Below are 13728 nucleotides of genomic sequence, written 5' to 3'. Positions count from 1 at the left end.
CAGCTTGCGTCGTACGAAGCCAAATTATTTTACTTTACTCCAGCTATATTGGATTAGTATTCTGAATTGTGGGTGTACAGCCTTGAATATTGAAAAGGAAATACCCATTCTTCATTCCATCCCAGTGTTCTTTCTTCTGCTTTGTTCACACTGTCAAGACAAATGGATTGGTAAATGTTGAATGTCATTATCGTACTACCATGAATAACTGCTGGAACGTGTATAGTCACCTAAGCAACAGGGCTGTCACTTTCATGAATAAAATGAGCATTAATACCTTGAATCAGTAATTGGAAGCCCAATTAACATTTGTGTTGTTAATGTATTTCATAATATGTGTAATAAAAGACTCGGACGCTTCTCTCTGTCCTGTGTCCTTTATTTGGGTTCGATCTCTTTTCCCTCACGGCACTCCCCCTTACTCTTCGCTCTGCAGCCCCAGGCTGCTATCGCTCACGTAGCCCACTCACAGCACTCCCTTATATACTCTTCGCTCTTGCAGCCTCCAGGCTGCTGTCGCTCACGTAGCCCACTTCTCTCCTTGCAGACCCGCTGCTGTCTCGTCGTGCAGACCCCTCCTGCCCAACTCCACCCTTGCAGACCGCTGCTCTCTCTGCAGTCTCCTCGCTGCTCCTTCAGCCCCGGGGTCGGTCACCGTTGGCCGACGGTGCCGATCCTCGGGGTCTGTGTGTGTGGCGATCTCGCCACTCTCTCTCTTCCTCACTCCGCCCTGCGTGGCCTCACACTTTCCCAGTCTCCGATCACTCCCCTACTGCTTCCGGTTTCTCCCCTTATAGACCTGAACCATCTCCCCCACGTGACGTAACTCCTCCCCCCATGACGTCACTTCCGGAAGGTCGTTTACGCCCGCATTACATATGTATAGCATTATTAATGACTCCAGTAATGTGGTGAGAAGTGCTTTTCACATGCTTCCTTCTTTACTTCAAATATCTATCTATAATCTAAAACAATACAGAATGCATTGTATTGAGTACATCTTTAATTAAATATTAATTACTATTCATAACAATTGGTCGTCGTTATCAGCCGCAGTTGTGGGTATTCCTACTCCATAACTCAGCAGCAGGCATCTTGAACATATCCATTACAATACTTGAGCAGTCCGGTATTTGATCGCTTCGTTTATCGTTTATTGCTGTATTCACAAGCACATCCGCAACTCCGATTAGCACATTTGGGTACATACGGTGCGAAAGAAGTTCAAGGCATGTACATACATGCAAGCACATTACATTTCTGTAATAGTGGGTAATAATTGTAAATAGTTATATTTTATTCGTCATTAACTTTTATGCTAGTAACAGTTATTTTAGCTTGAAATAAATTAACATCGAATAATACGATATAATTACTATAAATAGACATCAACCGTGTTAAACCACAAATCGCTGACATTGTATACATCATGATTGTTTTAACTTCTGTATGAATTAACATTTGTTTGATTACCGTGAACTAGAATTTAGAACATTCTCCGAATGCTTATTTAAGACTTCAGTGAAAATCACTATGCTATCCTGCTAAAGGCTAGTGTATTCATGAGCAGTTACAATTTACAATGCATATGTTCATTATTGGTCCATATAAGTTAACATCTCAGTAGCGAGTTAACATCTCAGTGGCGAGATGTTAACTCCCTCGCCTGGTATGCAGGAAGCGTGGATTTGATCCTGGCCCTGACGCCTGTATATTTGGAGTTTGCGTGTTCTCCCTGTGGTTGCGTTGATTTTTCTCCGTGTTTTCCGGTCTTTCCCTCCACATTTATAAGCATGTGTTTAAAGTATGTTGCTGTTATAGCTTTCCACATGATCAGCCACTTCGTTCAGCTATAATTTGTGGCCAGGTTTTTTCTGAAAAAGAACTATAAGCAGTCAGTCTGCTTTACCTGGTAAAATAAAAAATAGTTTACTTTAGTATAATACAATTAGAATGAAACAGTTGGTAATGGTTAATGTATAATTTAAATCTGATTGGTTGATCCTGTGATGTTCTTACACATATTTAAGAATCTTGGTCAGGTGACATGGTTACTCTGACTTGTCCTGAAGATATTTGACATCGCCTCAAGCAAAATGTTATATCTAATTGCTACATTTGGATGTGAGAATTGTTAATCAATTTAACTGTGAGCTTAAACAATAATAATTGACGTGTAAAATACTCGTAGATGTAACATTTTTATTTATTCTGTGTCGGGCGGTGGAGGATTTTTTACGTGAGAAATTTGGCCAAACCATTGTGGCCTAACCCAAAAATGTATTATGAATCAAAATATTGGTTTAATGTTATCACCTAGAAAGCGGCGCTGCTGGTAGCAGTTACCTTGGCTTGACTGGTTGGGGAACTGCATCCTTTGTGGTAATCTCCACAATCACAAGGAGATGATGATTTTCTTATGAATGATTCCATTCTACAAACGTTTATTTTGGCTAGAACACTCAATGAGAACATAGTTCTGCTCTCACTGTATCCAAATATAGCTCTGATAAGGAAATATTGTGGGGCCTCCTAGATATTCCTATGGCGGATACCTCGACAGGTCCAGACAGGACCATAAAACGGATAATCTGTTTAGCTATACAGCCATACATATTTAGAGCGGACTGCTTCTAAGTCTCATATTGCATAATGTCTGAGAGAGTGTATAGAGTTTTGTTATGAGGTGAAGTACAGTGTAGAAAAATCCAAATGGTGATATCGGGAATGAGATTGTCTTCACTCAAAATGACAAAATCCAAATTGTCAGACATGTGATGCAAATTGCATTTCAACATAGCCAGAGAATGAAAAACTACGTAATTCAATTAAAAACCAAAATAGTTTTCAAAGATCTGGGTCAACGAATGTGTTATTTTATAAGAACTCTCAACAACTGATTACAATGCACATAGGGAAAAAAATATATATAAAATGGATGCTAACACTTTAAATAATTATTTAACTGGGGGGATATGTTATGAAGCAAACAGAGAGAAAATGTAAACCACAAAAGCCATTTGAGGAACAGCAACATAATATAGGCAACAGAACGGCCTAACTGAATAAACTAAAATATTAATACATTATTTGGTAATGCTCTGTTGGCTCCCTTATTTACAGCTTTGTATCGTTTACAACCGGCCACATTGCTTCCACATCAAATATTATTTTTGGGGCGACCGCTCAATTAATTTAGTGCATCTATTCCCCTAAACCTATGAAGCAACGGGAGGAACTAATCCCATCCCCCCGCACAATACCTGCCCATCTCTTAGCAACTCGGCCTGCCCCTTACACCGCCACTTATGCAATACGATCAGATGTGGTCAGTTAAAGTTCAGTAAAACGAGGGTATTGCTATAAAGTACAGATCACAAGTTGATAACAGTCATTCAGCACAGTGGAATCACAAAACCATACAGAGTAGCCCAGCGAGTTAAATACCATCACAGTACAGCGTATCATGGCCCTTCGAGGGCCATGATACATGAATGAACATGGGGGGGAGGTGGTGGGATATTGGTTAAGAACACTGCTAATAACCTCGTGATCTGAGTTCAACATCAGGCGTAGTAGTCATGGGTGGCTAGTCATGTGATGTATGTACTCTTAGTTCTTTCGGTAAAGTCACGTAGGTAAAAAAATAAAATTAAAATTAATTAAAAAAAAATTAAATCACGACGTTTCGGAGCAAATCTGGCTGTGACGGTCCCACCTGATGACGGAGACTTGTGTTGCCTCCGAAACGTCGTGATTTTATTATTTTATTTTTATTAATTTTTATTTCATTTTTTTACCTACGTGATTTTACCGAAAGAACTAAGAGTATGAATCCTTGCAGTCACGAAAGCTTCAAATCTAGAATCTGTGGTGTATGGTCAAACAACACCGATGGCCGATGTGACACAGGAATGAATTCCCCCAGCAGTGGCTTGACAATAGGATGTAAGTTATTGTCACGTCGTTTCATGAATGAACGTAAAAATCTGTACACACGCAATTGTGTATGGGTGCCATTTGTTTGTACAGTATGTCCTTTGTATCGTTGGAATGTGTTTGTAATAAGTATGCTTATCGTTTTTCCTTCTTGGTGCAGGTGCAGTGAGCGCCAAGGGTCTACAATCCCCGCGTTTTACGCTCGAGCCAGCTGGAACAGTGGTCGTGGCCGGATCACCTGTGGTGCTCAGCTGTACAGTGGACTCTGACAGACCAACCAAATTTGGCTGGAGGAAAGACGGTGTGCTGCTGGATACAGTAGCTGATGAGCGGAGGCATTTGCTCGCCAATGGTTCACTACTCATACGTACAGGTGGGCACGAGGAGCTGGCGAGGATTGACTCGGGACGCTACCAATGTGAAGTTACAGTCCATGGGCTTGGAAGCATCATAAGCCGCCCAGCAGCGGTTACATTGATAGGTAAGTTTTGACTATTAACAGAGTGTCTGTATGGTGAATGCATGTTTTCTTCAATAGTATTGTGGCATTATTAGCATGTGTGCCATATCGATAATATTATGATATGTAGTACGAAAAGAAATGGACAATACCCGTATTGTATTTTTTTTGTAAACATTGATATTGTGATGATCTTTTCTCACAGTTTTAGGCCATATACACAACGGAGATACTGTATGTGCTGAAAGAATTACTTTTCAACAACAGGGGCATTACTTACTCTCTGTAGATTTGTATCGCTAATAACTAGAAAGACCTTGTGTTAAAAGGTGTCTGCAAGAACCATGCATTGTTGCACATCCAGAGTTACCTGGTTGTCAATATTTTTAATACCTTACCAATTAAGGTTTTTTTGGCCCAAACTCTATAATCCCCTCTGTTAAGGTGCATTGATTGAAATATATAAGGGTTTATGTTGAAGGCCATCATGATTGTTTAACTTATAAGTCATAGACTAAAGAAGATTGCAAATTATTTCAAATTTGAGTGAAACTTCTTTCATATAAAATATGGTTAATAAAATGTTCTCAAGAACAAAATATGATTGTCCTTCTGGGATGTTTTATGCCTCAATATTTTCACAAATCATCAGTATTAACAGATGAGGGTAAGAATGGATGAGGGTCGGTAGCATGCCAATGACCTCTTATAAAACTGGGCTTAACGTAAATAGTTAAAGTCCTGTCTTTCATTTAATGGCTGTAAAAACACTCCTTATTTATGTTGAACTGCTTTTGCACCGTACGTAGCCAACCATGCTAATTGTAGGTATGGGGGAAGCACAACAAACTAAACACAAAAAGCAGTTCTGAAGAAATGAGTTTTCAATCTAGGTGTTGTTGCTGCTGCTGTTGTTGCAGTTGTTGTTACTGTTATTGGTGCTTTCGCAGCTGTTGAAGTGACTCCTATTGAAGTTAACCTATTGAAGTGACTGCTATTGAAGAGAATCCCTTAGCAACAGAGCCTTAGTTTAAGTGTGTAGTATATGCGTGTACTGTATTGTAGACTGTATAGCATGATGTATTGTAGACTAGTGTAGTGTATGTGTGTATTGTAGACCTATGTGTGCTGTATTGTAGACTAGTGTGTAATGTATGTATGTGTAATGAGTGACTAACACGACACGTCGTGGAGAGGGTACTTCTTTTATTTCTCACACTGAGCACAACACAGGCCAACCTTATTCTTCTCACTCTGAGTACAACACTTAGATATTAACGTCTCTACTGGCTACACACAGCCGATCACTCAGCGTGGTCCCACCGCCCTCACTCGGCTATGCCGCTGGCTGGCGGCGTGACGATGATGGCGATGGAAACCCCGCAGATCTTCCACGTGGCCGGACGATCGAGAGAGATGACGGCGAGCAGCGACACAGCCTGGACCCAAGAATCCCACGCGAACCTTGAGCCCCGGGTCCGCTCGCACTTATATATCCCCAGGCGTGGCTAGGCCCTGCCTCCGGCCACGCCCTCTCGTGGAACCTTCAAGCAGGTTCCCGGAGCATATCGGCCAACCCCACCTATTACCTTTGCCCCAGACACCTCACCCTCTCCGATTGGATGTTCCCTTAACCGTGCCCGTACCCGTGCTTCCCTTTCCCAGCCAGCAGGTGTCATCATGTCATTACATCTGTATTGTAGACTGTATTCCTTGCTGTATTGTAGACTAGTGTATAGTGTATGTGTAGTGAGTTCACCTGAGTCGCAGACGTATACTGGGAGGCAACACATCTATTTAACTCCAACACATGGGGTAACTTCCCCTTAATAGAATAACAACCTATGGTGGTGACCACCAGGCTAACTACACTAATTACAACGTAATAAGCTACTACGGACCGGGACCACAGCTCGGGTCCAGGTCCACGTGTTGGAGACTCGTTGAATGGAGAACGTAGACATAGACGAAGGTTTCTTCAGGATGAACAACAACGCCGGTCCCTCTGGGGACCCGGCTTATATTCTCTGCAGCGTGGCTGGCTCCGCCCTTGGCCACGACCACCTTCCAAAATCCTCGGGAAGGATCTCGATGCTAACCACGTGACCACCCCTAGCCCCCACTTGGGCCCCTTTGTACACTTAACTGGTCATGTGTCCTCTCGGGTCAACCAGAGTGCCATGGCCTCGAGTAACCTCATTCCTACGGCCGGTACTCTCACACCCTGTCCTGTAGGGCTCGCACTGCACACCAAGCGTGGTGCCATCTAGCACTATCAATCAGCGCTCACCGGGACCCTCTAGGGCCGGTACTACACCCACATCATTGTGGTGTCCGCGATGCCATTACACCGCACGCCGTGCCTCTCTAGGGCCGGCACTGCACAGTGACATCCCGCAATGTCACTACATATGTGTGCACAGGAACCTCTCGTCAACCGCAGTTTCATGTTATTATTTGTAGACCAAATTACCAACCACGGTCTTGAAATTTGAGTATCCACTGGTAAACACGGTGTTAAGGAAGTCACACGACGTAGATATTACGTCATGCAATTACGTCATTGCATTATAGCGTGGAATTATTATATTGCGTGCCGTCAATGTTACAAATTCCACGGGGCCGTGGTTCTCTGCGGTACAGCGCCACCCATGACGATGCGTAGCTGATCAGCTGCCCGTCTGTTTTGTTGTACATACTTTACTGTAACACTTGTTGCGCCTAGACCGTGTCGCATCCCATCGCAACCACATTCAAGTAAGTTTTGCCCTTAATCAACGAGTGGAGGTGAGAGTGTTGCGTCTGTGGCCCGGAGGAAGAGGGGAATGGTGGGCTAAGCCCCTCCTTCGAACCACCCCTTCTCCCATCATCTCATTGTCATCGTCATCATTAATGTGAAATATATTTAAAGTTAATGTCATTCTTACTTAAATTGTATTATGTTATTGTGTAATGTACTGCATTGTATTAGCTCAATGTAAATTGAAAAGTAAATAAAACAATATTTCAATATCCACACAACAGTAATATTATAAAGCACACTCAGCATGCATTTTGATGAAGTGCCTTGAAACATGGACTTCTGTGAATAGAAATATTTGATAAAAATTGACGTTAAAATTTACTTTAAATAGAAGTCCCATGAAAATGGAATTTGTTTTCAATAATTAATATTAAAATACGCCAGAATGACCCATGCTTTTGCAGTTGGTGATGTCCCTGCAGATTCTTAAAGCACATTCAATGTATGAGATCATAACTTGATGAAGCTTAAAGCATTTTGAGCCTAAAGCCGTTGGTGAGCTTTATTGGTCAGAATATGTCCAATATACTGGTCACGTACAAATATATTTGTAAACATCGCATTATTGTCTGGCGGTGGTAAATTTCTCAAGAATTTGTACGTAAACTACCACATGGCCTCACTCAAAAAACAAATATGGATCACAGATGGTAGTTGTTTATTCATGAATTTACCAAGATGAACAGACTGAAGAGACATTAAAGCTGAATGTTGCACTGCTATAATTCATATGAGATTGCGTCATATTTAAAGTAGTATTTAAAAACCCTTTAAGCTGTTGTCTGGAAATGGCCTTCATAAACACACATGGGTGATAATCCATGCACAATTCTCTTATTCATGGTGATGTGGGGTGAGGATGATGCAGATAATAGTACTTGTTAATTGCACAGAGGCTATGTTTGCTTTTATTGTGGAATGCCTGTGTGCTTAAACTTTCTGATATTTTTTTTAGCAAGTCATGCTCAGGCTATCGGAGAGTCATAAGCAGAACAACATGACTCCATGCATATTTAAGCATAAAGAGGAGATACACAGGATCTGGGCCAGAATATATTCTTCCTGGGTGCTTGTTCTTGAGCTTATCTATAGTCTGCCTGGCTCTGGAATGGTGTGGCTAACTTTAATTTAACAATTTTAAGTTTAAAAGTATTGGCAGCTCGTGGATGTTAATGTCAACATTGTAGCAGTGCTAATCTAATAAAATAATTTATTTTCAAGGCAGAATATGAAAGATGTGCAATTATATTTCCTGTGTAGGAAATAGACATGTTGATTTCACTAAAGAAAACATGGAAACATGCGTATGTACATGTATATATCATGGTTTTGTTTGTGGTTGTGAGTTCCTGTGTAAATCATGTGCTTGAATAATCGGGGTCACAAACATGTTTGATATTAAATGAGGGTTGCAAACGTGCAGAGGTTGAGAAACATGCTCTATTGTTACTGTAAATCTTGATAAACCCCTTAAGTACACAATCGAAATAAATACATTTATTATTAACCCTTGCACACATAGATTTCAATAAAGAAATATTAAAGTTGAAATAAAACTGATATGTAAAACTAAACATGTAACATTTAGAAATCACCGTTAAATGTAAATAACTTAAAACAATATATACACACATACACTGGTGCGGTTCACTATAAAACAAATAAAATTTTCATAGAATATTTATCAACATCAACTCAATACCTCTTACCGTGCATTAAAATACACTTGTACTGTTGTCCTAGAACCATCCTAATACCAGCACCAAACCCATGTTGGTTGATTGTTAAACTGTGACTTGCACCATTGCTTTCACAGCCGTATCATGTTTGGACTATCTTGCATGCAGAGCTTCTTTCAGAGGCCCAAATAGATGGAAGTCTGAGTTAGAGACTAGGTCTGGGTCGTATGCTGGATGATCCATAGTATCCCATCTAAATTTTCCAAATGATTATGTTGCCCCTGCAGTGTGGGCGCATGTAATATTGTGTTCAAACACCTTTTTCAACATTGGACAGCCGTTCTAGTAAATATTGGGGTTTGTTCTCCCAATTTGAAGCACGGGTGTCAGTGTTGATTTTTTTAATAAATAGTATTAACGTTTTCTTCGCCACGCCCATTCCGACGCACGGAGGACAATATTTTTTTTGCTCAAGTTGAGCGAGCAGGTGAGAACCGTGATCATGTTTTACAATTAAATGCCGTAATATTATTTTGGGCTTTGGGTAGCGGGTAGATTGCTACAAACTACCTCAGGGTGTGGCGATCCTGCCCTACTCGAGTTCCAGGTACAGCTGGCCCGGCTGTCAGTACCTGGTAAGGACCCCTCCCAGGGTTACGCGGCCCTCTTGCTGCCTTTTTAGTGTCTCCGGAGAGTCAAAGGCTAAGGGAGTAAACCCCTATGAAAAATCAGGAGTAGGGCCTCTTCGGCCGTTTTGTGATGCACAGCGGCACATCCCCAGCAGCCTCTGCAGCCAAACTGGTACCAAACGTCGTGCTACACACTCCTTTGGACCCCACCAGCAAGGCCGAAGGGGGGATCTTGATGCATGGGCAACCCAGGATTTCCATAGTAACCTACCCGGGCTTTGCACCAACAAGAGTTGCAAGAATGGGGAGCGGACACTCCTCAGCCACCTAACCGTGGCCAAGACACACGGATGGCAGCAGTCACGGGTTATAAGCTCATTTTGGATTGGTGTAAAAAATGGGCGCCACGGGTTGCCATCGTCGGTGTGAGGGGTCATTGTACCCCAATGGACAGCTACCGCCCGCCTCAAGCTTGGTAGCCCCTGGCCAATAAGGTGCTTTCCCACCATGGCTCACCTGCTAAAATTTGGTGCTTGGAGCTTATGATTCATCACCAGACAAGTGGGCTACAACACCTGCACCAGACACAAGCAAAACAAAAGGAAAGAAGGTACCAGCCCTTCAATTTGCAAGCTGGAATGTACGTACAATGTGTCCTGGCCTCTCCGAAGATCTATTGCTGATTGAGGACATCCGCAAGACCGCAGTTACCGACAGGGAACTGACTATACTCCATGTGGATATTGCAGCACTGCAGGAGACCCGGCTTGCTGGCAGTGGCTCACTACATGAGAGTGACTACACTTACTACTGACAAGGCAAACAGCAGAACGAATCAAGGAAACATGGTGTTGGGTTCGCCGCCAAAAACATACTCCTTGGCATGATAGAACCACTAACCGCAGGCTCCAAGTGGATTCTGCTCATGAGACTGCTCACTGCTTTTGGCCATGTAAACATCCTGAGTGTCTATGTCACAACATGCTACTCATCTCCGGAGATTCGTGATCATTATATGAGGAGCTTCACAATACCATTAGCAAAATCCCCAGCTCTGACCACGTGTTTATGTTGAGAAACTTGCAAGGGTTGGGGCTGACCACGACGTGTGGCCCGCTTGCCTTGGCCATTATGGCATTGGAAAAATGAATGCCAGTGGCCAAAGACTAGTGGAGTTCTGCTCATACTACACTCTCTGTATCACAAACTCATTCTTTCTCACAAAACCCTGCCATAGAGTGTCATGGAGACACTTTATCATCACCCAATGAGCCCTCCTCAACTCAGTACTCATCACACGCAGCTACCACAGTGCAGTCTGTGACACCGATCACTCGCTGGTATCCAGCAAAGTCAGATACGTCCCAAAAACATACACCGCCTCAAACACAAGCGCTACCTACACATCAACTCTGCCAAGACCTCCCTCCCAGAGCTGACTCAATCAATCCAACACAGCCTTGAGCAGCCTCTACATGACACACCAGATGTAAGCATGGAGACAGAGTGGGTGTACAGCCATCCTATGGCGGAGCCAGGATTTGCAGGTAGGGGGGGCAACCTATCCAGCAATTAAAAATGATAGGAGTTAGTAAGTAAGGACTTGTCCTTTGCTTTTTATTTGACGTGTCTGCGGCGATGGCACAGCCATCGATCGAGGGTCGAATTTGAACCATGTGTGATCGGCATCGCGCTCGCTGAAGGTATGCCTTCAGGGAAGTCGTGTACCGTATACGCAACTGTGCACAATTCTGTGAGTCACTTATAACTGCTTTGCCATTACTTATTGCCAATTATGGACTCAGACTATTGTCCTCTCATCTCATAGAGTCCCTGGCACGTAATAATATGCTACACAGTGGCAGTGGGGGTCGTAAAATGCTGATGTATTACTAATAAACCCCAATGATCCAATCGAAATTAGGGCTTTCGATCGGATCATTGGGGGGGCACGTGCCACCCCCCACTGGCTGCGCCAGTGGCAACAGCATAATCATGCACATCATAATTATTTGCGTCATTATAATAAATGTCATCATTAGCTTATCCATGAGAAATCATGAATACAATTAATTAGTAACTCGATCGGATCATTGGGGGGGCATTGCTCCCCCCCCCCCCCCCCCCCACTGGCAAGCAGACAAGGCAGAACACAGACTGGTTTGAGGAACACTTGGCTATATTGGAACCCATCCTTCAAGCCAAGCGCATGGCGCTCCTGAAGTACAAGCATGTCCCAAGTACAAGATCATTTAGGCCTCTGAAAGCTGCCCGCAGTGCAGCTCAAACAACCACCAGATGCTGCGCCAACCACAACTGGCTGAAGCTCAGCAGCAGGATCCAACTCGCCTCTGACACTGGTAATATCCGTGCCGTGTATGAAGACATCAGGACAGCCTTTGGTCCAAACATCAGGAGGACTGTCCCCCTGAAATCCAGCACAGGGGTCATCATCAATGATAAACAATAGCAAATGGCCAGGTGGGTCGAACACTATTCAGAGCTCTACTCACGAGACAACGGAGTGTCAAAAGCTGCCCTTGCTGCTGTAAAGCCCTTACCAACGATACACTAACTGGACAATGTTCCAACCTTGAAGGAACTTTGCAACGCCATCAACTCACTAGCCAGTGGCAAGTCCTCGGGACATGACGTCATCACACCTGAGGTACTGAAATGTGCGAAACCCACCATTCTCATAAAACTCCACGAACTTCTCTGCCAGTGCTGGGAAGAAGGAGCAGTCACCCAAGACATGAGAGACTCCAACATCATCACCCTATATAAAAACAACGGTGACCGGTGCAATAACTACCGTGGCATCTCCCTGCTGAGCATCGTGGGAAAAACCTTTGCCCATGTGGTCCTCAGCAGGTTGCAGATACTAGCTGATAGGACGTATCCTGATGCACAGTGTGGCTTCAGAGCAGGAAGGCCCACCATTTACGTTCTCTTGCATCAGCTACAGGAGAAATGTCGCGAACAGAGAATGCCCTTGTACTTAGCATTCATTGATCTAACAAAGGCCTTTGACCTCGTCAGTAGGGGAGGCCTCTTCAAACTCTTAAAAGTGATCGACTGCCCACCAAAGCTGCTGGCAGTCATCTCCTCTTTCCATGACAACATGAAAGGAACAATACAGCGCAGTGGCACCACCTCAGAGGAATTTCCCATACTCAGTGGTGTAAAGCAGGGGTGCGTGCTTGCTCCAACACTGTTTGACATCTTTTTCTCACTTATGCTCACACATGCCTTTGGGACAGAAGAGGGAGTCTTTTTCCATACAAGATCTGATGGCAAACTCTTCAACCTTGGCCGCCTCAGATCTAAAACCAAAGTCCGCAAAGTCCTCATAAGAGAACTCCTATTCGCTGATGATGCCGCGCTGACAGCTCACACAGAACAAAGTCAGCAGACACTCATCAACCAGTTTGCCTATGCATGCAACAACTTTGGCCTGACAATCAGTTTGAAAAAGACCAATGTCATGGGCCAGGATGTCAGAGACACCCCTATCATAAATATTGGCAGCTACAGTCTGAAAGCTGTTCAGGACTTCACCTACTTGGGTTCCACCATCACCTACAATTTGTCCCTTGTCACAGATTTTTGACAAGCACATTGGGAAGGCGTCTACAGCTATGTTCAGGTTGGCCAAAAGAGTGTGGGAGAACAAATTCCTGACTCTCAACACCAAAGTACAGGTGTACCGGGCCCATGTCCTTAGCACCCTCCTCTATGGGTCTGAGTCCTGGACAACATACACCCATCAAGAACATCGACTAAACACATTCCAGCTCCGCTGTCTCAGGCACATCTTCGGTATCAGATGGCAAGATCGCATTCCCAACACCTCAGTCCTCAACATGGCCAACATTCTCAGCATGTACTCTACTCAGTCATAGGCGCCTGAGATGACTTGGGCACGTGCGCTGCATGCAGGATGGCAGAATACCCAAGGATGTCTTGTATGGCGAGCTGGCATCAGGCACACGGGCCACTGGTCGCCGAGTCCTGCGCTTCAAAGAAGTCTGCAAACGGGACATGAAGAGCTGTGATATCAACCCAGGTGACTGGGATCAAACTGCCGGTGACCGACTCAGCTGGCAGCAGGCTGTGAAAACAGGCCTCAGGAGAGGCGAGGAGAAACGACGCACTGCTTGGCAGACCAAGAGGGTGCGACGTAAAGAAAAAACAACAAACACTTCTGGAGCTGCC

At 43.8% G+C, this 13728-nt stretch overlaps 1 protein-coding gene across 1 annotated transcript in view; it reads left to right on the top strand.

Moving 5' to 3' along the window:
* The window catches only part of LOC133358962 (neogenin-like), a 244621-nt gene that overhangs the window by 43926 nt on the left and 186967 nt on the right, over nt 1-13728 (top strand). Inside the window, 1 exon segment of the mRNA XM_061577335.1 lies at nt 4100-4420. Within this exon segment, the coding sequence (XP_061433319.1) occupies nt 4100-4420 (321 nt within the window).

The sequence above is a fragment of the Lethenteron reissneri genome, chromosome 64 (genome assembly GCF_015708825.2).
Source record: "Lethenteron reissneri isolate LAM-NWPU_2019-01 chromosome 64, ASM1570882v1, whole genome shotgun sequence".
NCBI lineage: Eukaryota > Metazoa > Chordata > Hyperoartia > Petromyzontiformes > Petromyzontidae > Lethenteron > Lethenteron reissneri.
Note: the sequence above shows the minus strand (reverse complement) of the source record. Positions and strands in the feature narration are given on the sequence as shown.